This window comes from Eumetopias jubatus, unplaced genomic scaffold (assembly GCF_037043125.1).
Source record: "Eumetopias jubatus isolate StellerSeaLion01/CBP00866 unplaced genomic scaffold, mEumJub1_p1.0 scaffold_13, whole genome shotgun sequence".
In the NCBI taxonomy this organism is placed as follows: domain Eukaryota; kingdom Metazoa; phylum Chordata; class Mammalia; order Carnivora; family Otariidae; genus Eumetopias; species Eumetopias jubatus.
In genome coordinates this window covers 64,857,703-64,884,423 of record NW_028274819.1, presented here as the reverse complement: position 1 = coordinate 64,884,423, position 26,721 = coordinate 64,857,703, and the positions used below count along the sequence as shown (strand labels likewise).

The 26,721-nt window shown below is 39.9% G+C and overlaps 1 protein-coding gene across 9 annotated transcripts in view; it reads left to right on the top strand.

Moving 5' to 3' along the window:
* Positions 1-26,721, top strand: part of DLG2 (discs large MAGUK scaffold protein 2) — a 1,243,318-nt gene that overhangs the window by 871,688 nt on the left and 344,909 nt on the right. For all 9 annotated transcript variants that reach the window (XM_028126804.1, XM_088018006.1, XM_088018004.1 and 6 more), the window contains one exon: positions 15,096-15,252. In XM_028126804.1, coding sequence (XP_027982605.1) covers positions 15,096-15,252 — 157 coding nt within the window. The remainder of the gene's footprint in view (positions 1-15,095; positions 15,253-26,721) is intronic.

Here is a 26,721-nt window from a genome sequence, read left to right as displayed (position 1 = left end):
AAGGAAGAAAAGTTGCTCTGCAAGGAAGAGCTAGAGGGAAAGAGTGAGAGAAGGCAGGCAAAGATACAGTTTTTGGAAATATCATCTCTGAACAGCAAGTAGTTAAGAGGAGCCCTTCAAGGAAACTAGGGAGTAATGGAGAGGTAAGAGATTAAAAAAAAAAAAAAAGCTTAGTTATCTTTGACTAGAAAATGAGATTCTAGAACTGTGCTGTCTACAACAGTAGCCACTAGACACATGCAGCTATTTAAATATAAATTTCTTAGAATTAAATGAAGTGAAAAATTAAGTTTCTCTGTCATACCAGCCACATTTCAAGTGCCTAAAAACACATGTGGCCAGAGGCTATAATATTGGACAACACAAACAAGTAAATTTCCTTATCATCGAGAATTCCATTGACAGTTCTGACCTAGAGTAAAAATCTTATAGTGTCAAAAGCTGAAGAGAGGTCAAGTTGGAGAAGACCTAAAAGTACAGCCATTTCTGTCCTCTCTACTCTCTTCGAGGTGACTACTAAATATACATTGAACAATCACAAATGGAATTGTGGTTTTAGAAGTGGGAAACTCCCATTTCTGATTTTCTTTAAGCAAATATATGTACCGCTAGAATTGGAAGGGATCATAGCAGTTCTGATTTGCCATCCTCATCATTCCCTCGCTCATAGAATATAGGAACTGTTGTTCTGGGGTGCCTGGGTGACTCAATTGGTTAAACATCCTACTCCTGATTTCAGCTGAGGTCATGATCTCAGGGTCATGAGATTGAGCCCCGTGTTGGGCTCCAAGCTGAGGGTGGAGCCTGCTTGGGATTCTTTCTCTCCTTCTCCCTGTCCTTCTGCCCCTCCCTACTCACATGCTCACTCACCCTCTCTAAAGAAGAAAGAAAGGAAGAAAGAAAGGAAGAAAGAAAGAAAGAAAGGAAGAAAGAAAGAAAGAAAGAAAGAAAGAAAGAAAGAAAGAAAGAAAGAAAGAAAGAAAGAAAGAAAGAAAGAAAGAAAGAAAAAGAAAAAGAAACTGTTATTCAGGAAGGCTGTTTTTCAAGGACAACCAGGGATTAATGTTGGAGTCAGGACTGGGAAACAAGTTTCAGTCTAAAACTTTGCTACAATAATGTGGATGTATCCAAATTAGAAATGAGAGAAAACCTATAAAACTTGAAGAGTTTTGTTTTAATTAATCCAAACCATTTTCCCCATATCCTACTAACTGAAGAGGGTTTGAGCATTTAGTTATTAATTGGAATTTCATAATACCATAGAGCTCTAGCTCAAAAGATAATTTTAAAAATCTTTCATAAAATATGCTTTGCCTTTAGGAAGAATATTCAGGATCCTCCACCCCTGCCAATCCTATTATCAAATTAGTTTTGCTTATACTCTGGATTTCATAATGTTTTCAAACAATATTCCACCAGTCATGAAAGCTTGAGGACAAATGATGTAACTATAAAAAAACCTCAGTTCAGTGGTCATAGTTTTTTTTTAATTTAATGAGATTGCTAAAATGATTCCTTTTATAATTAATTGCTCTTTAAAAATTCAAAATGTTGAGGGGAGGGCACCTGAATGGCTCAGTTAGTTGGGTGCCCAACTCTTAGTTTCGGCTTGGGTCACAGTCTTGGTCATGGGATTGAGCCCCTCATTGGGCTCCATGGTCAACAAGGAGTCTGCTTCGCTCTCTCCCTCTGCCGTCCCCCTGCTCATGCTCTCTCTCTTTCTCTTTCTCTCTCTCTAATAAATAAGTCTTTTAAAAAAATAAAGTAAAAATGCAGGGTGCCTGGGTGGCTTAATCAGTTAAGCATGGGACTCTTGATCTCAGCTCAGGTCTTGATTTCAGGGTCATGAGTTCAAGCCTTATGTTGGGTCCACCCTGGGCATGTAGCCTACTTTAAAAAAAAAATTCAAAATGCAACAGGAAGCAGAAACAAATATCTGTCATTATGGATAGTATATATAACTTAATGGGGAAGTTTTCAGCCAAAATATTATGAAGTAAATCAAGAGGGATAATCTGTTTTCTTTTGCTTTGGAGATGAGATGATCCTTAGAAGATATGATTATAAAAAGTGAGAACATATGTGAGAGCAAAATTTAATTACTTCCTTATTTGTCCTTCTGAGAAATTTAGACAAAAGCAAATTGAAATGAAACATGATTATTAGATTATCATATGTGTTATGTGAATAAGCAAAAACTCCAAATATTTCAAAATCAAATTAATCAAGATTAGATTGATACTAATCTATAGTTGATTTATGTTTGTGAGAAGAAAATTATTTAATTTGTCTGTTTGATTCCTTTTACCAAGAATGTTACATGCAATCTCAGATGTGTAACTAATTACAAGATTTTCTCCAGAGAGAAGCACTTACAGAGAGTTTTGCAAAGGCTACAGACTAGAGGTAGGCAGTTCAACCCAAGGCCATGGTCACAGCCTCAACTAAAGCCCCTCCCTTTGTAGCAGGGATGTCTTTAGAGACCGTTAGAATGTTTAATTAAGTCCCTTACAGGCAAACCTGGGAGGTTGTAGAGATAGCACCACATGACATGAACACTTTTAGTTACTATATTTATGGAGTCTCCCCTCGGTGCAGAAACATTCAATATTTTCACATTATCCAAGTGCAAAGTCTGAATTCCTTAGCGTGGCATTCATGTTCCTTTCCAACCTGCTCCAGTCTTCTCATTTTCTTTGACACAGACTCTGCTCTCCATGCAAGCTGTGATACTCCCTGTTCTCCAAACACATCTTTCATTTTTTCCCCTCTGGCCCTGGGCTTATGCCATCTACTGAAATGCCATCTGCTTTCCTTTCCACCTCACTAATTTCTACCCATCCATCAAGGTCTAGCTCAGATTCTATCTTCTCCATGACTTCATCTTTTTTCTTTAATGCAGAGATTTCTCATTATCCATAGCACTCATTTGGTACTTAACATATGTAGCCTTGCATTTGTTGATTTATTATTTTTATGTGTGACTATTTGTTTTCCAAAGGTCATAACTGGTAGAGGAAAAGGAAGTGAGTTAGCATTTAGTGAGCATTTGCTATGTGATCCTAGTACTTTATATCTTATGTCAATTTATCCTCACTATGCCATAAAGTAGATATTACTCACAATTCACAGCTAAAAAAAATAAGATATCAAAAAATTCCAAAAAGTTTATGTAACTATTAACTGATAGGACTATTGTTCAAACCTAGATCTATCTAGGCCCAATGCCCATAGTCTTTCCCAGTATCACAGAATGCTATACTATCCCCATCTAATAGAGTTCTTCTATCTCACCAACTATGAACTATGGTATATTTAATATACTTTCAATATCTTTGTGGTGGCCATTTTGCTGAAGTCAGGCTACGGTCTAATACCATAAAGTTTAGAGCATAGAGCCTCCCCTATAATGTGAGATTTCTTGTGTATTATCTTCACGTCATGCCCTCACCGTAGCAGTTCAACAAAACCCCTTTATCTTTGTGTATCTATATGATGTCCAATAATCTGCTTGACTGATAATTGACCAAGTTAATTATTTGAAGGTAAAGCCTACATTGTGTTAGTCTAAAAAGCTAGATCATTTAAATAGAAGACATCAGTCATAATCAACCAGCAGCTTTAAAGTCTTCTGTGGTTGACCTCCCTGCCACACTTTGCTATGCTCCCTCTTCATGCATATACTAATACACGTCTTCCCATCCTGCTGAAAAGTCTCTTTGATCTCCTGTCACTCTCCTTTTTCTTAATATTGCTTATATGAATATAGTTACATTTATAGAGAAATAAAGAAGAGAGGGCACAGGGATCCTAGCTGTCTCTTTATGCATGATCTCAGAGAATAACAGTCCCTTATTGGATTATCATGCTACTGGATCTGGGCCTTCAGTCTGTATGGGCTCTGAACCTGTTTTTGTCATTGTATTCAGAGGTGATCAAGCTTATACGGTATTATTCCAAGTTACTAATGTACAATAGGAAATACATCTGCTCAAGATACTAGAATGTGCTAATTAGCCCATTTACTCCCCTTAGGAAAAGCACTATAGAAAACCATATTTTAATGAGCATGTGGTTTGGTGAGCCTAGACTCTGAGAGAGGGAAATCAGCCAGCCAGATGACCTTGATGATTAGTGTCATTGAGCTAGGATGGCCACGTGAACCCATCTTGTGGGTACCCCAAACAATCAGCATATTCATATATATCAGTGAGCTGGAGCTGGAGCTGGAGCTGAAGAATGCCTCTAATGCACAATGCTGGAGATATATTGCCGAGTCTTTTCCCCTAGCACCCAGGAAGATTTTTTTCTCTCTTCTCCTCCTAATTTATTCAGTTTTAAGAATTCTATTCATATATGACTTTTTCCACATTCAGACATGCTTTGATTAGTTCTCTGGGTTCTTTCTTCTTGCTTTGAGCTAAGGTTAGATCGGTTTAGTGAATTCTGTTGCTATAATATAACTTCTTCCACATTCAGACATGCCTTGATTAGTTCCTTTCTTCTTGCTTTGATCCAAGGTCAGGTCAGCTATGTGTCCTTGACATCCTTGAGGTGATATGCTTTTGTGCTTTATCCTTTTGTTTAGGATGTAGCCTTCCAGGGTCCTGATTTTGTTCTGGGGTCTCTGATCTAACCCCCGCCTCTGGGTGTCCACACAGTCCTATTCTCTATGCTACCATCAACTTTGAGCACTGGAACACTAGCTCTTTGGAAACCTATCCAAGCTCTTCAGTCTGCTGCTGGTCTTTGTATTTGCTTCCTTCTCTTGTATTCCCACTCCATTTTGGCCTCTGAGGATTTCTCTTATCTACTTGCCAGCTTAGCCAGTCATTTAAAGGTATTTTATAAGTATTCTATTCAGAATTTTTAGCTTCTTTATAATGAAGGGGGATTTCAGGACTTTTAATCTGACAGATGGCTGGAAATAGAATCTCAATGTGCACTTTTCTCTAATACTTTTCTGCCTCCTAAGTGCTTTTAGCTCATTATCCTATCTGAATTTTACCACTTCTCCATAGGACAAGCATTGTTTTCTGCCAAGTTATGACCCTAGTAAGGAACCTGCTCCACAGAGGGTATGTCTAGGTTCCCACAAATCCCTAGATAGGTGGTACTAAAATTCAATATCATTTCTCCCAGTGTCTTGCTCACTCTTTCTTTATTCATGGAATATATTTTGTGTGTGTGTGTCTCTTACAGGCTCCACCTCTACTATTTCCCCAAATCACAAAAATTAGTAAACCATGTCTTTATCCTTCAGAACCATACAGATGCACAGTATAGACAGATAAACAAGGTAATTTTAGAACAGTAAGGGTAACAGCAGTAGGATGGTCAATGAAAGGACAATGTGGTTCCAAAAAAATGAGAAGTGGTCAGTGTATCTAGAGGAGAGGGTGGATAGGGTAGCAGAGAGAAAGAGATAGCATGTGGCTTCCGTTCTGAAGGCCAAGTAGAAGTTTATTAGCTGAGGATAGCAAAAAGAAGACATTTTTCTAGCCAAAAGAACAGCTTAGACAAAGTTGATGAGACAGGGAACAATCTGGTATGGTGAGCTGTGGTTGGCAACTTTGTATGGCTGGAACGTATACGACTGGAACATTCACTAACACTGAAGTTAGGGATCGGGGAAATAGATGGTCAAATGATGGAGGGTTTGGAATGCCATGTTTAGAAGTTTAGACTTTATCCTGAGGGCATATAGATCCCTGGAAGGTTTTTGAGCAAGAAGGTAGCATGGTCAGATTTGTAATTTCCAAGGATGACTGGAAACATTTTCATAGCTTACTTCCCACTACACCATCCAGCCTCTCACCATAGATGTTTGGGAGTTAACCGAAGTGATTCACAGACATCAGAGGTTCAGGGCTCAAGGTACATCCCACTAATGGCCACAAGAAAGCCTTCAGGTTTAAGTAGTCACTTCCTTTTTTGAATCCTAAACCCCCTTAAACTGTCTGGTTTAAGGAGGAAAAAAAATAGCCCATAGCACCCTGCTCCCCTCTCCTGAAAACATCCTAGCTGGTTTCAAGCATCCTCTGAGACGGACCTGAACAAGATTACACTGCGGATGATCTGCCACAGCTGGAAGAAAGTCAGGCTGGAATCTTTCCAATTGTTCAGCATTCAGAGGTTTCATAATAATAAAGGCTTTTTACATAACATTAAAAGAAAAATAAAGTTGCATAAATTAATGTAGCATATTTGATCCAGGTATTGATAAAAGGACAAAATCTTTTTATTTTTTTTTTAAGATTTTATTTATTTATTTGACAGAGAGAGAGAGAGCAAGAGAGGGAACACAAGCAGGGGGAGTGAGAGAGGGAGAAGCAGACTCCCGGCTGAGCGGGGAGCCCAATGCAGTGCTCGATCCCAGGACCCTGGGATCACGACCTGAGCCGAAAGCAGACGCTTAATGACTGAGCCACTCAGGCGCCCCCAAAATCTTTTTAGAAGATCAGTTGCTCTTTCTCTTGGATGCTTTAGCTTACTGCACATGTTTCTGGCCTAGTACCTGTCCCTTCCTGGTCTTTTATAACTGTGTGTTAACATGTGGCTCCTCCCACCCCAGGCTCCTTAAGCTTTGTATTCACAGTGCCTGACACAAAGTAGGTACTCTGTAGATGTTTGTTTGTTGAAAGGTTGGATGGATAATTAAGTACATATTTTTAAGTGGATATATCAGTTTAAAAAAAAAAACAACTGATACTATGAGTCAGCAGATTTTCTCTTCTGTAGACTCCACACCTAAAATCTAAAATGAAAACTGAAATTAGTAGATAGCACCTACTCTGTAGCATAGTTTAGGTACAAAAAGCAAATGGCATGGTCCCTGCTCTCAAATTGACCAACTCTAGCTGGAGAGGTAGACAAGCAAACCAACCCAGTGTAAGAAGTGTTATGATAGATACATGGAGAGAATGCTAGGGGAGGCCGAGAGAGCATCAGGGATAGCTTCCAGAAGATCATGATCCCCAAGCTCAATCCTGAATAAGGAATCAGTGTTAGGATTTTGTTCCACTGACCATCTATAATGATGGATAATAATGACTATTAATGGGTGCCTAGGGCATCTGAGTTCTGGATGGTGAATGACATAGTAAATTAGAGTCCAAATCACTTCAGTGTGAAAAGTATTGCAGTTCCTTATATATTGTTAGTGTGCTCTCATTTATTCATTCATCAGGTACTTATTGAGCACTTGTCTAGGTGTATTAGGGATGCCTAGAAATGTAAACTATGATACCATATCTTCAAGAGATTACAATCTCTCTGGAAGCCACAATGTCCTCACACATGAAACAGTTCATGGAAATGTAGGGCATTATATTCACAGACCCAGAGTCATTGGCACAGGCAGTAAACATGCAGAAATGAGAGCCGAGGCTCAAAATGAAGAAGGTGATCTTTGAACACATCTAATATAAAAGGGAAAAAAATAAGACAAAACGGAAACAAGATAAAAGAAAAAGATATCCCAGAATGAGAGAACTTGAAAAGAGAAGGACAGAGGTAGAGTTTAATATGGAATACAAATCAACTTAAAGTTACAGAGAATTACCATGAGCCAAGTACCATACGGAGCATCATAGAGGAGAAAACATGAAGCAGACATTGAATGTGCCATCAAACTATGAATGGTGCGAAATGCCATTGGTAGCCCACACCTGGAGCTACAACAGAAACGTGTTTGATTTGACCTGCACCGTACTTCTATTTTTTTTATCATTATCAACACAAAATTCTAGAAATTTGCATCAAAATCTAGATTCTTCACTTATGTTTATAAATTAGAGAATCTGGCAATACTAGTCAGTGTTTCTGCTTGGAGCAATTGTCCAGAGTTAAACAGAAATAGCCCTTTAGATGGAATGTATTCCCCAATTTGTTACAGTCTCTACTCGGCCTGCTGCATTCTTTTGTGTTTCCTCTCCTATCCCTGTGGACTTTAGATTTTGCCATCTCTGGTTAAAATCTAGCAAAAAAAAAAAAAAAAAAGACATTTACATAAATAACTATAATATGAAATAGAGGGTAAAGGGGGATCTAAAGCAGCACTGTGGGAGTTTGTTCATTCATTTATTCCTTCGTTCATCCATCCAGTAACTATTTCCCGAGTTCCTGCTACTTATCAGGCATCTTGCTACTGCTAAGGTAGTGCTGGTGCTTAAGTTCCTGTAGCTCATATTCTATTGAGCAATCACTATATAGTGTGATAAATGCCATGGTAGAGTTATGTGTCCGTAGTTTACATTAGGGTTCAATCTTGATGTTGCCCATTCTGTGAGTTTGGACAGATGTATAATGACATCTATCCATCCTTACAGTATTCTACGGAGTAGTTTCACTACCCTAAAATACCCTGTATTCCCCATTTTTATGCCCTTCTCCACACAACCCCTGGCAACACTGATCTTTGTACCATCTCCATAGTTACCCCTTTTCCAGAATGTTACATAGGAGGGACTGGCTTTCCAGACTGCCTTCTTTCATTAGTAATATGCATTTAAGATTCCTCCATGTCTTTTCATGGCTTGATACCTTATTTATTTTCAGTGTTGAATAAAATCCCATGTACTACGGTATCTATTCACCTACTGAAGGGCATGATGTGTCCATGTAGGTTCATCAATTGTAACAAATGTACTACTCTGGTAGGGGATTTTGATAGTGAGGGAGTCAATTCATGTGTGGGGGCAGGAGGTATATGAAAAATTTCTGTACCTTCTCATTTTGCTGTGAATGTAAAACTGCTCTTAAAAAAGTATCTTAGAAGAGAGAGGGGCATCTGGGTGGCAGAGTCGGTTGAGTGTCTGACTCTTGATCTCAGCTCAGGGCTTGATCTCAGGGTTGTGAGTTCAAGCCCTGTTTTGGGCTCCATGCTGGTGTGGAGCCTAGTTAATAAAAAAGAGAAAGAGAGACTGGTTCTGGTGTTTACTACCTTTGTGAACATAACCTGTCTCTCTAAATCTCAACTAGCTTTAGACAAGTTGACTTATGTAAGCATCAGTGTAATAGAACTTCCAACTTGTAATTCTTCACAAGGTTTTGATCCCCTAACAGAAAAAAAAGGACATGAAAACACTTTAAAATCTATAGTTGAATGTACTGGGTTATTAGTATAAGAAGTTTAAATTAGGGGTGCCTGGCTTGCTCAGTCAGAAGAGCATAAGACTCTTGATCTCAGGATCATGAGTTTGAGCCTCACATTGGATATAGAGATTACTAAAATAAATAAATAAATAAATAAAACTTTAAAAAGAAAAAAGTTTAAATTAGAAAAAGTACATCATTAAAGTGTGCTTAGGGAGGGGTGCCTTGGTAGCTCAGTTGGTTGGGCATCTGCCTTTGGCTCAGGTCTTGATCTCGGGGTCCTGAGATTGAGCCCCACATCAGGCTCCCTGCTCGCAGGGAACAAGCTTCTTCCTCTCCTCCCTGCTCATGCACTCTTTCACTATCTCTCTCTCTCTCAAATAAATAAATAAAATCTTTAAAGTGTGCTTAGGGTCATTTTTCCCCATTATTAAAATAAGCATCAAAAAATAAGCATCCTAACTCACTGTGATATAAAAAATTCTATTTTAAAAAAGATATTTTAAACTTATAAGTTGACAAAATGCCAAATAGTTTTATTTAAAAGACTTGTCCAGGTAAAATAAATAAAATCTACTGTCACTCAAGAATTACGTGTATTATGTTCAGGGGTCACTAACAAAATTCCCCCAGATGGTAATGGTAGAGATGTTTCATAATGATCTTTTAAAGCTTGATTTTTTTTCTGCAGAGAGTCCCTTTGCATATTAAACATGTAAGAGTAATCCTTACTGTCAAGGAATCATGTTCTCTCCTATTTTACTATTAAAATACCAGGTTCTCTCCATGGATCTTTCATTTTTTTCATTTTTGATAAAACCATGAGTACAAAAAATATTTTACTTTCCTCTTAGCTTTGCAAGAAGTGTAAATGTGATGCAATGGACAGATTTTTTGTCCGAGAACCTCGAGAGAGAGAGGTGAGAGACTGGCAAACTGGAGAATGAATGCCCCATCTAGAGAGGGCCACATCTAGTAAGCCAACTGTCGCTATAAAACAAGGTTAAGAGCCAGTGTTCATAGAATGTCTGATTTTTTATATAAAGTCATAAATCTGTATTTTATGCAAATTTTCCCAATTTTAAACATGGACAAATTCAAAAAATTGTAAACACTAGATCAAATGAAGCCTTTAGCTTTCTGATTTGCAGTCTCTGGAATATATCATAGTCTAGACTCTGGGATTTTGAGTCAGAAAATCTGTGTCTTAATCCTGCCTTCGCTACTTATTAAACTCAGTAAAAACTTGGGTAAGCAATCTAATTTCACTAATCAAAAAAGTTTTCATAACAATTTGTTCATTAGGTTATTTTTTTTCAGGATATTATTATAAGAATTTTCCAAACATAAAAAATTTAAAGATTTTTAAAATGAAAATTTATGTGCTTGCCATCTAGATTGCACTTTTAATGTATTACTACGCATGCTCTATAAAACTCCTATCCATCTATCCAGTCATCAATCTGTCTTCCTTTTTGGCTTAGTTTCAAAAGAGTTGCAGACATCTCTGTGAATCCATCATTGGATTGTCTTGAGGAATAAATGGAAAGCATCAAAAAATTTCAAGCACATCTAGCACATAGATAAGCATTAGAATTGTAATAGCCCCTTCCCTCCATCTGTGTTTACTATGTATAGTTTGAAAGTCACTGGACCTACTAAGAGTATGTGTTTTAGACTAAAGGAAGAGGGATATTTCTACAATAACTTTTTCATCAAAATCCTGTTGGCCCTTACCTTCAAAATGTATCCAGAACCTGGACTTCTGGTTGCAGCCAAAAATAGAGTATCCCCATTTCTCTCTAATCCTCCCTCTTATTAATACACACACACACACACACACACACACACACAGAACTTTACACATGATAATCATGGGAAGACTATACAAACTGGAAATAAGACTGGCTCAGAGAGGAATGACACTGTGGTGAGTTCCCTGAATTTTCTTTCTACTTCCTGTGTATCCTGGATGGAGCCCTGGAGACACCTACACCCTGGCATCTCTGTCAACAGGAACAGACTAAAAAAGCCTCAAGAAAAGCCTGCAACCTGTAACCCAAGAATTGGCAAAAGGGTAGACTAATAGAATGGGGAAACTTTTTTTAATTTTTTATTGTTATGTTAATCAACATACATTACATCATTAGTTTTTGATGTAGTGTTCCGTGATTCATTGTTTGGGCATAACACCCAGTGCTCCATGCAGGACATGCCCTCTTTAATACCCATCACCAGGCTAACCCATCCTCCCACCCCCTCCCCTCTAGAACCCTCAGTTTGTTTTTCAGAATCCATCGTCTCTTGTGGTTCGTCTCCCCCCTCCGATTTCCCCAACGTTTTGATAATACTGTTCCAACTCTAGCCAAACACCAAAGGAAAAACTATCCCCTCACTGCAGTGCCAGTGGACTGGGCAGATAGCTAGACTTCCGGCCCCACCAAAGGAAACCTGGAGAGCAATTCTAAGATGGCCCTAGACTTCCTCCACTGGGCTGGTGTCAGTGGGCCAAATAAGAGCTGAACTTTCACCCCTATCCAGCAGTAAAGAGGTAGAACAAGGTGGCATGAGATGATGCTAGCTGACACTCCGCTCTCCAGTGGGGAGCTGAACTTGCACCTTCACCGAGCAGCAACAAGCTGGAATAAGGTGATGCTAGTTAGCTTTCCATTTCCCTACTCCTGGTACTGGTGGAGACCAGCCAGGAGCTGAACTGCTACTGCTGGCCCGTGGCAATGAGGTAGAAGGAGGAAGAGGGAAGCAGTGCTAGTTGACAGACCACTTTCCCCCTAGGGTAGTCAGCAGGGCGGAGGGGGCAGCTGAACTTCTAGCCCTACCTAGAGGCAAGGAGTCAGAACAAAATGGTTCAAGGCAGTGCTAGTCAGCACCCCATTTTCACTCCCTCGTTGGTGTCAGTGGACCTATAGGGAGCTAAGCTTCTACCTGTACTAAGTGGCAATGAGGTAGAGTGAGTAGAATACTAGTTAGTACCCCACTTTCCTCCCTGGTGTCACCAGGGATAAGTAGGGAGCTGAATATCCACCTCATTTGGATCTGCAGGCTATACCTAAACTGATCTACAACCTACAAAAAACTACAATTAAGTAGGATATAGCATTTTACACTGTAATACCCAAATGTCCAGTATATAATAAAATCACTTCTCATAGCAAGAACCAGGAAGATCTCAACTTGAATGAGAAAAGATAACCAACAGATAACAACACTGAGATAACACAGGTATTAGAATTATTTGACAAGAATTTTAAAGTACTCATCATGCTTCAGTGATTACACATACACTTAAATAAATGGGAAAAGAAATGAAAGTCTCAGCAAAGGAAAAAGGGATATAAAGAAGAACCAAATGGAATGTTAAAACTGAAAAATACAAAAACCAAAGTAAAAAACTCATTGAGTGGGTTCAAGAACAGAATAAATAAGACAGAAGGAAGAATCACTGAATGTGCAGATAGAAAAACAAATTACTCAGTCTGGACAGAGAGAAGACTTACTGGAAATGTACCCACTGCCTACCACTTCCTTTAATACCATCCTCAGCCAAGCCACTATTTTGCCTGCATATAGCAACTAGACGCATAACTCATATCACTTTTTCGAACTTGGCCCCTTGGATCTTTTTTATACCAAAGGAACCATTTAAAAACATAAATTAGATCAAATAATCTTCTTCTCAGTGGTTCCCCATTTTGTCAGAGTAAAAATCAGTGTTTTTACACAAGGCCCTTCAGGATTTGTCCCCTGTTGTCTCTTTGCCTGTGGTAGGCAAAATTCTAAGATGGCCCCATGATTTCTACCCCATGATGTTACTCCCACAGTTAAACTACCTTACATGGAAAAAAGAATTTGCAAATGTACTTAAGGTTACTAATCACTTGATCTTAAGGTAGGGAGATTATCTGGGTAGGCCTAACCTAATCACAGAAACCATTGAAAAGCAAAAAGTTAGATCTATCTTAGTTGTGGAAGAGCAAGCCACAGAAATTCCAAATGAGAAAATTCCAATTCAGTGTGTCATTGCCAGCTTGAACATAGAGGTAGCCACATAACAAGGAATGTGAGTAGCCTCTAGAACCTGAGAGAGGCCCCCAACTGGCAGCCAGCAAGGAAACAGGGTGCTCAGTCTTTGTGATAGTTAATTATATTATGTCATCTTGACTGGGTCACAGGGCACCCAGGTATTTAGTTAAATGGGGCAAGGATGTTTGTTTTGTGTATAAACTTTCTAAGTACTTGGAACAATTCCTGGTATGGTAGTGCTTATGAAGTATTTGTAGAATAAAATAAAGGAACTCTATGTCAAGTTGCCTCTGACTTAATGCATTGCATTGTAGTATTTTTAGTCCAAGCTATATGTGCATTTTACAGCCTTCCTCAAAACTAGGCTAAACATAGATATATAACACATAGCTTTGTACATGGGAATGTGATAATGAATAATAGACTCTGTGCAGTCATTAGTATAAAAATATATTGGATCACTCTTTGCCATTCTTACATCATTAAGTGCAAGAAAATATGAGAGAAACTTTAATGACTGAAACTGGGATACTTCTGAGAGGAGGGTGGGTGATACGAAAGGTGCCTTAGTCAAACCCAAGGCTTACAGAATACATTTTTTAAAACTACTTATAAGAAAAATAGAACTAGATGACTTCTAAGATACCTTAAAATTCTATATTCTATAGTTATCTAGCCTCTACACAAACTCAATTAACTAATGGCTCAAGATTTTATCTCTGATCTTTTTATTGATGACCCTGAAATCTGCATTTGCAGTCCTCCTTGTGGATTCATATTCCTAACCTTTTGTCTCCAACAGCTTCCGAATGCCACGTGGATCATGCACCATTATCCGGAATGGAGCATGTCAAAATCATACTCATCCTTGTGGTCCTGGATCCTAGCTCCCATTCCTTTTGCCAGTTACTTAGATATTTATCCCTCTCTCCTCTACTACCTGAGTCAGTCTCTGGACCCACTGTTTCTCCTTTCAGATTTCCTCTCTCATGTCGCCCTTTGTTTTCATTATCACTGCTGCAACCCTTGTTCATACTCTCACTTCCTCAAATCTGTATTATTTTAGTCAACATCCTAACCGATCTTCCTACCTCGCATCATATCTGCACTCTCCTCTCCAGCAATCCTACATACGACCATTTGTTAATGCTCCTGAAATGGATTTAAATATTCTCAATGCCTCAAAATCTTCCAATGGGTCTCACTACTATGGAGTAAATTTTAATTAACAGTCAAACAAACATGTAAGATATTTCATTATCTGGCCTATTCAGTCTCGTCTCTTGTCCCCCAAATTCTCTTCCTTTTCTTGGACACATCCATCCTACTGAGCACCACTGCAGTGCTCAGTAGAAGAGCAAGCGAGTGGGGAGAGTGAAGTGGGTGAAGGTGGTTGAAAGATACAACCTTCTAGTTTTAAAATAAGTAAGTCCTTGGGACATGGTATTCAACATGGTGCATAATAATGCCTTGTATATTTGAATGTTGCTGAGAGTCGATCTTAAAAGTTCTCATCACAAGAAAAAAATTGTAACTATGTGTGGTGGAGGATGTTAACTACACTCATTCTGATGATCATTTCACAATGTATACACCTATTGAATCCTTACATTGTACACCTGAAGCTAAATAATGTTCTATGTCAATTATGTCTCAATTTAAAAAAATACAAGAACAGATATTTTAAATAAAGGAAAAGTGGAAGTGAGGCCAGTTTAAGAAAATATTTTGGAATTAAGGAATGACTTTGCATGGTACTTTAGCATTTGTTATAGTGAGAAATGCACTATATAACTGCCCCAATATTAGCATTTTTCTTGGAGTGCTACTGTGTCATATTTTGGGAAGCCATTTTATCAGTAGTGAATTGCTGGTTTCATATATCTCAATGAAAGTAAAAGCGATCTAAATCTTGAATGGGTCACCCTGTGAGCTCTGTTTTCTACTTGTTTCTTCAGGGAGCCGCGCAAGGTGGTCCTGCACAAAGGCTCCACTGGTCTGGGCTTTAACATCGTAGGCGGGGAAGACGGAGAAGGTATTTTTGTATCCTTCATTCTGGCTGGTGGACCGGCAGACCTGAGTGGGGAGCTCCAGAGAGGAGACCAGATCCTCTCCGTGAGTATTTCTTCTTAATCTTTATTCCTCCATATCTGACACCATTTGAGAAAAAGTCACTTTCAATTTTGACTCCAGAAGCACCTTAATTAAAAAGGAAAAATGGAGGAGAGCATTATGGCTTCCAGTACATGTTGTGGTTTAAATGGTGTTGAAGTGCTTGGTGCTTGTAACTCAGTTCCCTCAGATACAGGTAAAAGTGCTAGTGTTTTCATGTAGACGTTATGACACGTATAATGCATCCAATAGAGCATTGAGAATCATGCTTTTTAAGGTATTATTTATTTTTAATGCAGATTTTTTTTCCAAATCCGTGACTATACTCTAAAAACAGCACCTTTATAGCATATAGTTTGTTGCATATAACTATATAAGAAAATACATGAAATACGCAGTCGGATGCCACTGATAAGTGGTAGCAGCAGCACCATTTACCTAAATGCAAGAATTACCAGCAACAAGTTATTAAGCACTTACTATTCAAGCATTTTATAGAAGTAATTTTTGATTCTCACAATCACCATGAAAGCTAATGCCCCATGTTGAGAGGAAAAAAATACGGTTCAGAGAGGTTAAGTCAGTGTTTACCTAACTAGAGAGAATAAGAGCTGGGATTTAAATATTCAGGGCTTTTTTTTTTTTTTTTTTAAGATTATATGTTTAAGTAATCTCTACATCCAACATGGGGCTCAAACTTACAACCCGGAGATCAAGAGCCACATGCTCTACTGACTGAGCTAGCCAGTACCCCCTAAATGTTCAATTTTAATGCCCATCATACCTGCCCTCTCTCTTCTCTCCTTCCTTCCCTTCCCCCGTCCTCCCTTCCATCTGTCTTCCCTCCTTTTGTTTCCTTTCTTTTATTGAAATATTTATTGCCTGCTTCTTTCCAATAGGTCAAGCTTTCTTTCTGGTATAAACTCTGTGACAGGTAGTTAAAAACATTGTGAGTGTTCATGACCATACTGAAATTTTGGTAATCATGCAAATAATGGGAAATAATCTAAGGAGCCTAGTTCTTATGGCTGAGTTTATGGCTCATAACTCAATGAAGCACTTACTTTGTGGTTTTCATTGTGTACTTAGAAAAACTTGTCTTTGTTTTATAGTTGTGATTTATAACTAGAATTTTTGAAGTGACCTTATCTTTGTTAGCTATCATGCCATCCCCACCTTTCCCTCACACACACGATACCTGGGTAATATAGTCAATTGACCTGAGCAAAGTGTCCAGTGGTCTGAATGGACAGCCTTGCCTTATCCATTCCGGTAGTTCTCTGCTATTAAGAGTACTTAATAGTCCTCTGCTTATTCCTTAGCTAGCAGATGTCTGGATGGATTGAGTATGGGAGAAATAGGGTCAGGTCCCATGGTAGGACCTTGTTTTGTCATCCAAGAGCTGGATGTCACCCCTTTGACTACTCCCCTCTGCATACTTGTCTACACTTAAATGATACATATCTTCCTGGACTTACAATGGGGTTATATCCTGATAAGCCCCATGTAAGCTGAAAATATTGTAGTCAAAAATGCATTTAGTAAACATGCTCAGAACACTTAAATTAGCCTACTTTTGGGCAAAATCACCTAAAACAAAGCCTACTTTATAATATTTTATAAGGGTTGGGCACCTGGGTGGCTCAGTCATTAAGCGTCTGCCTTCGGCTCAGGTCATGATCTCAGGGTCCTGGGATCGAGTCCCACATCGGGCTCCCTGCTCCGCGGGAAGCCTGCTTCTTCCTCTCCCACTCCCCCTGCTTGTGTTCCTGCTCTCGCTGTGTCTCTCTGTCAAATAAATAAATAAAATCTTAAAAAAATATATTTTATAAGGGTTGCCTATCTCATATGATTTATTGAATACTGTACTGAAAGTGAAAATAATGATTATATATGGGTGCAGAGTGGTTATAAGTGTATCAGTTGTTTACCTTGGTGATGGCATAGCTGAGTGGGAATTGACACTCACTGCCCAGTATCACAAGAGTGTGTACAACATAGAGTCCGTAGAATATTATAATAGTCTCTGATGTTCAGAAACCCTATCCTTTCTTATGTATAACATTTGCAAAGACAGTTCAATGATAAAAATATTATCTGCTTTTTGCAATTGACGAGGAAGAGGGAACGTTTCTCTTTTTTAGTTTGCAAGAAGTTATTTAAACTGTAGCTAGAAATTGGCTAGTTTCAAGGATCAGTATTGGAATTTCATGGTTAATACTGAAAGAAAAGAATAAACAGGCTCGAAACACTCAAACATTACAATATGGAAGGACAGCAGAAGAACAGAATTATTAACAATGGAATATAGAGGATATGATATTTTGCATCTACAGCTTACACTAGATATATAAGGACAAGCTATACCTTCCTGGAAAACACAAGAACAAAAACTCTAAATAGCAATCAAGACTTAAATGCAAATTCTATTACTAGATCGTGTAAGATTATTTTGTAAATAACTTATGCTGTATACAGAGGACAGATATCTAGTAAGTTCAGAAAAGAGAACTAGAATCCCCAGAGAGAGGAGCTGGGCGTAGGTCCCTGTCCTCAATTGGTCTTAAGAGACTTGAATAAGAGATAATTAACCCTCTAATCAGGGGCAGAATGCCCATGCCTGCATTCCAGAATGATTCTTCTACACAGACTATACAAACTTTAGAGATAATTTATTTTATTAATGACTTACTATGTCACAGATTTTGTACTAGGACTTGAGATCTCAAAGAATAAGATAAATATCCTGTACTTAAAATATTCACAACCTAAAGGCAAATATATCAATATATCTATTATATGTGAAAAACATCTGGTTTACCAGTGTGTATTGGGAGTCTCTTCATAGGTAGTGTTTTCCCAAACTTATTTGACCACCAAACCCTCACATGAGAAGCACTTCACAGGACAACACTAGTAGGAAATGCTTGAGTCCCACCCTTGACTCTTTTCCTAACGAGGTCGCCATACTCCTCTATAAAGAAAAACAACCAGCCTTTTGCTATATTTAAGATTATGGGCGCCATCTAGTGTTCATGCATTGTCTAAACATGGCAACCTGAGGATGGAGGGTCGCGAAGCTCCGTTGTAGGGCTTTATTAGCCTCCCCTGCCCCCTCCCCGCCAGAACTAAAGAACTAAAGTAGCTAGGAAGCTGAAAGATAAAGAAATCATCACCATAAGCTACATTATATACACGTACTGTGAGTGATATTTTCTCTCTAACTTCTCCTTTATGTATTCTATTTCTCGGGCATTTGTTGTAGAAGTCTTATCCAATAATTGAACCAAATTCTTGAGGTATTGGTGGAGGATAATTTAGGACATTCAGCGTGCAATCACATTAACTAGTGCAATAGCCTCCTCAGGCATTCTTCCTGCAGAGGAAAAGATAAAAATTCTCCTGTTATTGTTTGTTTCAGTGCTTTGTTATGAAAAATGTGGAGCGGAGCGTGTAGAGGCGATAGCCCTGCGAAGAGATTCTTTTCTGTGTCACCAAGCAATTGTAGTTTTTCATTCCTTAGGAACCTCAGAAAGAGCACCCCAGCTGACCTTGCTAACTCCACAGCTCACCCCTGATGGACTTTAAGTATTAAACTGTGTTCCAAGATGCATGGCTGGGAATAGTGAAAGGCTGCAGTTATTGAGGTGAAGGTACAATAGATAATTGTGCATTTTTACATTGAAATTGAAATTGTATTGTGGATTTAGAAAGAGTAAAAATGAGTCACAGATCACCTGGATGTTTCATTAATTCTCAGATTACCTTGCTATCTTCATGTTCAGAGCCTATTTGCCAGATCCTTATTGTTATGTTGTTCCAATAGAATGTGAGCACTGTATACACTATTCGTCTTCCTGGGGTATGGATAAAGTCACCCTTCTCTTGTTACCTCAAATGACAACTCTGCATCGTCACTTCTGACGTTATGCCTGAAATCCAGCCCTCCTCCTGCCCTCCCCCAAAAGTCCCAAATTATCTCTTTGATTCCCTGAGGTGATCCTCTTAAGAGCTTACAAAACCCATCCCTTTCAGTGACCATGCAGCATGAGCCATGTCCTTCCTCTCTGGCTCTGACCCCCAGCCCCATGGAGGAGCCTTGCTTTCATAGTTTTCAGTGCTCGAGGGCTTCTGCTTAAGGGACTATTTCTCAATATTCCTAAAACCAGCACTCCCCAACATACCAGAGAGGCTCTGAGGTCTGCGTGCCTGTGGGGACAGGAGCAATCTCCCCAGCTCTGTGCTGTTGTCCCTTTATCTCAAAAGCACAACAGCTTAGACTAGAAGTCTCACAAAGCCTCTCACCTAAGCAGAGCCTTTAGCTTCTCTCCTCTCCTCTTCAACACTTGGAGTCACCCAAATTCCAGCAAAACCTTCCCCCTCCCCTAGCATTTCCTTGGCTGACCTCTACCCACTCCCACCTTCCCCCACCAAGAGACAGACAACAAGAGTCAGAGACAAAAATGAGCTTAAACACAGCAGTATGTATTTCCAAACAGGAACAACTCAACATCTGCTTTTGGGTTAAGGGGGATTTCACAGCTTCCCCTAAGAAGATGGGTAGATATCTGTCCTCTGTATACAGCTTTGTAACCAATGGTCCATCTTATAATTTTGCTCAAGGAAAACAGCATTTGCTGATGGGAATTATGAACATTTTTGGTACATTAAACAACAATGCATTTTTTGTGCATCCCTACCCTGCCCTCCTGCTCTCTCTCATTAAGGTATCAGGAACTTTGGGGTCCTCTCTCAGCCAGGGCACCCTATTAAACACCTTCAAAGTAAAATCTAACCAAGCAGAATTGATGATATTTTTGAAAAGATGAAGACTTCTTGCCCCAACCCTGACCAGTTAAATTCAGATTTCTGGCCCAGAGAGCATTCAAAGCCTGCCCCAGAATTCGTGTGCCTGTTCCAGGCATCTGCTGAATCCCACATTCTCTACACTCACTGGCTCTTTGGTCTCTGGCTTTTGTCTCTCCGTTGTGGAACTCACTCAGACTTCTCTCCACCTTACTGGACTTGTCTTCATGCCCACCTCCGGGCCCCACAGCTCCCCTGCTCAGGGGCCACCTCAAGTAAAAACAGTGTGGCCATTGAAAAGGCTCTAGGGGAGAGACTTTTCCTCAGGCTTGGCTTCAGAGCCCCACCATCCAGGCTGACCCCTGACCCATCTGCCAAAGGGTAAGGATTAGCAGGGCATAGCTATGTCTCCCAAATCCTTTATTCCTATAGATATCCCGGGATGCACAGACATCCCCCATCCCATATCAACTTTCAACCTTTGGGAAGAGCGAGCCTTTTAAAAGCCTATCTGACCATGTCATTTCTCCCCTTTTCTTAAAATTTTTTGGTGACCTTCTGTCTTAAGATAAAGTCCAAAATTCTTAACATAGCCCACAAGGTTTTGTAGGACCTGGCTCCTGCCTGCCTCCCTGGCTGCATATACACCACTTCCCCTACTCTCATATATGTCTCAGCCACCCTGGCTTTTTTTTCTCCTCCAATCGGGGGTACTACTCAAAATATTTAGCAACTTGGCACATACGATTTAGCACCAGCCCATACAGTGCATGGCCATAGGGCCCCAGCTACAGGATTGGATAGAAGTGGAGTCCCTGGGCAGCCAGGGTTGTGGGTCACTTGAGAGGACTCAGGGCAGGAATTACTTATTGGAGATCCACATGGAAGAGTTTCACTGCTCTAACGAAAGGAATAGCCACGTTGATGGGTGCAAACTCCCACCAGGCACCTGTGCATGTACTAAATTTCCTCTGCAAAGGAATTCAGAGTGAGCAAGGGCCTTCTATGATCTAAAGGGCTCCAGACAATTCACGCATTGCCCCAGACTCCACTTAGGAAGCATCTCCATTGTCTGACATAGAATCTGTCTAGTGAATGCTACCCATCAAATGAATAAACCCGATAAAATTTATGGGCATGGTAGCAAGATGAAATTAACATTGCTATTTTCTGATACATTTCTTAAGTACTGCTTACGGTTATTAACAATCTCTATATCACAACTTGTAGAGATGCAGTAAGAATAGTATCGGGAAACATGCACTTAAAGTCAGATTTCTAAGAGATAACCCACAGAACAACTATTTCATGACTCAGCTTTATGCAGCCTTCAAAAGTCTGAACTTCAGTGATACCAGTTCCAATTTTTCTCCAAGAAATAGTTCTACAATGCATTCTATATTATACTAGATCTGTGAAATGCTCCATGAAAAAAGGCTCATGATCAAATGAAGGATCTGAGAAGTCCTATAGCAAATAAAGAAGTGCTATTAAAGCATTTTTTTCTAACTTCATTTGACTAAAGAATCTTTTTTCCCCTGGAATATGAATTACTATCCAATGGAATATACTTTTAGAAATTCTGCCTTAAACTAATCTCCGGTAGAACTCATGCAAGTGTTTTATTTGGGAGAAGTAACATTTCCACAGTGAAACATTATTTGCAGAGTTCAGAGGTGCAGTAGGGAGACTGTAACCCAAATACCTAAGACTAAGACTAAAGAGGAAATCTGGAAAGATCCTCATCAGACAGAAATATAAATGAGGAAGGGGTTTGTGGAGCATTAGATAAAGGATATTCTTTACATAGAACTTATTAACCTATTCACAAACATTTACTAAGCATCTACTAAGTGCCAAAAACTACAAGGCTTTAAAAATCCAACATGAAAAATACAGCTATGTCCTTAGTGAACATTCAGGCTCATGTGGGGAGACACACACATAAATAGATTATTTCTAATATAACACAGGAAGTACTGATGGTAAGTTCTGGGGAAGCACATGAGCACAAAGAGGCTATCATTAGCCAGCCCTGGGAATGCGAGAAGGCTTTCCATAGGAGATGCTTCCCAACAAAGAAAAAGCAAGAACAGTGGAGAATTAGGGATAAAATGCCTAATATTTATTGAGTAACTGCTTAGTACCAAGTAACGTAACGTACTGTGATTTGACCAAATTCTAGCAACAACCTTGTTGGGTTGAAGGCTCAGAGACATGAAATGATTTGCCCAAGATCACACAGCTAATCAGCAATGACAGGGGTATTTGAACCTCTGTTGTTTTTGATTTCAAAGTTACGCTTTTTCTGTAATGGCAGACTTCAGAAAGCAAATTGAATTTGTCGATTTGCTTATGTCTGAGGCTGTCCATACTTTAAGTCCATTTAGTGAGAAAAGCATAAATGCCTGAAATAGTAGAGCATTTACAAGGAGATATATGAGCCACCACAGAAGTCATTTTACATATAGATTCTAAAATTGAGGTGATTTAAAGCAACATCTAAATTCTCTGAAGCTTCCCTTGAGGGCAAGGACTAACTATGTCTGATTCATCTCTGCGTCCCATTGCTTAACAGAAACCCAGCTACTGGGCAAATGTTCAATGAATGAATGAATGAGAGACTCATCCTTGCCCACTTCTCGGAAGGCAGCTGGGAACCCCAGGGCTCCTCTCAGTTGTATTTATCCCGACTCATGGCCCATATAGGGCCCCTTCTGTCCTGAAGATTCAGAATATCTTAAAACGTTTAGCTTTCTGGCCAGTGGAATGTATTTTCCAAATCAGACAGATCCTTTCCTAATAGACAAATAGGAATTCCAACAGATCAGAAAATATTAAATAAATATTCTTTTACATGCTAAATGTGATGTTTAATTTTATGTTTTTTAAAGATTTTATTTATTTCAGAGAGTGAGCCAGAGAGAGAGGAAAAAAGAGAGCACAAGCAGGGGGAGCATCAGAGGAAGAGGGACAAGCAGACTCCCCACTGAGTGGACCCCATGATCATGACCTGAGCCAAAGGCACATGCTTAACTGATGTTTAATTTTAAAATGTGTTTATAATATATACTCTTCTTCCAAAAAGATGTTTAGATGATTAAGAGTTCCTATATAAGCCTCAAGGGGTAAACATTTGATCCTAAGCCTTCTCCACATAAGCTGACCCCTGATAAAGGGAAAACCTGGCACAGATCTCAGGTTGTAAAAAGGAGTGATCCTCAACTGAAAGTGGGCTGATTTTTAGCTCCCATTTGCTTTTGCCTCTGACTAATTTAATCTCTAATCCCTTCCATTTGCCTCACCATTTCTATGTACCAAGCCCCTTGCTGTGAACATTATGTCATTTGATCCGCGTAACATTTCTCCAGGATAGGTTAGAAAGGGATCATTTGCCATTTTATACAGAGAGAGACTGAAAAGTTTAGTGATCTTCTAACCCAAAGCCAACGGGACACCAGGGGTAGACCTCCTTCCATCACAACCAGCTTCCTCACCTGTAATGCTAACTACTTTAGGAATGTGCCTGATGGGAGCGTGGTTGGTGAATTTATGTGCTGGAGTTCTGGACTCCGGACAACAGACTTCTGGGTGCTTAAATGAAAAAAGAATTTGTTAGAGAAATAACAAACAGCTCCTTGGATCTTCAGCCAGGCTGGGGAACCAGGGTCAGAGGCCAGGGAGGAAATCCCTGTAGAAGGACAGTCTGTTAGAGATGCTATCCTTGGGGCACCTGGGTGGCTCCGTCGGTTAAGCGTCTGCCTTTGGCTCAGGTCATGATCCAGGAGTCCTGGGATCAAACCCCACATCGGGCTCCCCTCTGAGCAGGGAGTCTGCTTCTCCCTCTGCCCTTCACCTCTCTCCTGTGCACTCTCTGTCTCTCTCTCAAATAATAAATAAAATCTTTTTTTTTTTAAGATGCTATCCTTGAGGCCGTCACCACTGGCCAACTACCAACCAGGCCACACTGCTGGAGGTGCTGTATTTAGTATTCATCCCCATTTGTGGCACAGAGCTCCTAAAACCCTTGGAATTTCCTAAGTGATGAGGGCATTGAATAAAATAATATATTTAAGCCATTAGCACAGTGCCTAATGAGAACTAATTATTCATTCATGCATTCATTCATTTATGCAACAGTTTATTCAGGAGTCATTATGTGCCAGGCATTATTAAGAATATAAGAGTTAAAAACAAAAAAAGGAAACAGACAAATTGCTGCCTCATGGTGCTTGCATTCTAGTGGGAAAAGCAAACAATATATATTTTTTAAGTGATGGATAAGTAAATTATAGAATCTATTAGAAGGTATGGAAAACCAGTGGAGCAGTGTAAGGCGAATTTGGAGTGCAGAGAGAGGAGCTGAAGTTTAAATAAGGTCACGTCAGGGTGGGCCTCATTGAGAAGGTGACATGTTAGCAGAGACTTGAAGGAAGGGAAAGTGGGCCATGCAGGTGTCTGGGGGTAGTTCCAGAGTGGGAACAGGCAGCATCAAGTCTGGGTAAAGTGCATGCCCAGTGTATTGAGGAAGCCACTCTGGGGTGGTGTGGGGAGAGGAGTAGGAGGTGAGAACGAGGAGTAGAGGGCAGGTCACAGAGAGCACAGCCTCGCAGGCCTCTGTAACGGCTTGACATTCACTCTGAGAAAATGAAGAGCCATGGAGGATTATAAGCAGGAAAGTGACATGATATGAATTCACTTACCTTTTAAGAGGATCTCTCTGGCTGCTATGTTGACAGTGGGCCAAGGGACAAGGATGGAAGCAGGAGGCAAGCTTGTGGAGTCTACATGAATAATCAGCATGAGAGACAGTGGAGGAATGGACACCTGTGGTATTAGTGGAGGAAGTGAGGAGCGATGCTGGGTTTGTTTAGAAGGGAGAGTTAACAGGAAACACACTGAGGGTTGCTGGAGTGGTGGGGGGTGGGAGGGATGGGGTGGCTGCGTGATAGACATTGGGGAGGGTATGTGCTATGGTGAGCGCTGTGAATTGTGCAAGACTGTTGAATCACAGATCTGTACTTCTGAAACAAATAATGCAACATATGTTAAGAAAAAAGAAAAAAAAAGAAGATAGCAGGAGGGGAAGAATGAAGGGGAGTAAGTCAGATGGGGAGACGAACCATGAGAGACGATGGACTCTGAAAAACAAACAGGGTTCTAGAGGGGAGGGGGGTGGAGGGATGGGTAAGCCTGGTGATGGGTATTAAAGAGGGCACATTCTGCATGGAGCACTGGGTGTTATGCACAAACAATGAATCATGGAACATTACATCAAGAACTAATGATGTAATATATGGTGATTAACATAACAATAAAAATTAAAAAAAAAAAAAAGAAGGGCGAGTTAACATCTCCTGAGAGATTGGATGTGGGGAAAAAGGAAGCCGTAGAGGATGGCTGCAAGGTTTTCTGCCTGAACATGAGCGAAGCAGAGAGGCTACGGGTTGAGATGGAGACACTCCTCTTGGTGGAGCAGGGAACAAACGGAGCCTGTTGGAGAAGAGGAGGGACCAGCAAAGTGAGAGGAGTCAGGTAGGACCCGGGAGCTAAGAAGAGAAAGTTTTTCCAGGGACTGGGACCAACTATTTAAATGCTGTTTGGTCAGGCACATAAGATGGAAACTGAAAATTACCTGCTGAATTTAACAACATGGAACTTACTGATTCAAATAACAAAGCAGTGTGTGTAGTATAATTGGGTGAGAAGCCATACGGAGCAGATTTCTGAGGGAATGGGAGGAGAGGAGTTAATGGCCATGATTGCAGGTATCTCCTCTGAGTTTTGCTGAGAAGGGGAATGGAATGGGATGGCCACTAGGGGGTAGAGTTTGTTTGGTTTTTATAACTTTTTACGTGGATGGAAATAGTGTTTGGGTGTTGATGTAGAGAGGGGGAAATTAGTGGTTTATTTATCAGTTCACCTAAATATATGTATATTGAGTGGAAGAAATGGAAAACACATTATATACATGACAACAATTCTTATTTAATTCTTTCATTTATTAAATACCTCCTATTGATCCATTGTGTTTATTGCTGTATTCCTAGCTCCTAAACAGGTCCTGGCACTTCCTAGGTGCTGAATGCGAGAGCATAATTCAAGTATTATGCCAGGTGCTGTAAGGAAGAGGGAGGTGAACCAGACATTGATCCCACCTTCGTGGGGTGCTAACCTAGTAGAGATGTAGAACATGAGCATGGTTACAGTGCAGATGTGATAGAAAGGAACAACCACATTGTTTTAGCATTCTCATCCTACTATTTTGTTGTTTAAAATAAATAATAAATTCCTTGATACCAAGTATCACCTTCATCATCATCATCCTCCTCATCACCACCACCAGCACTCATTTCCCCGCATAGAGCGACCATTCTCAATAACTGACACATGAAAGGAGAGTTAGCGAGCACCCATCAGCAGCGCTCTGCCCTTGTATAAGCTATTTCCCTTTCTACTAACCCAGATTCCCAAGGGAGGCTTTGGCCTTTGCTCTGCTTCCTAACTTCTGCCCCCGTTCTAAGCAACTGCAGGACTTAAAGCCACAGCAGTCATGAGTCATGAGGTATGAACTTCCAACTAGTGTGTAGGTTGGGGGACCCACCTAACTCACACAAGCAAATGAGAAGAGAGACACATGCAGAATGGGAATAGTTTCCTTCTGAG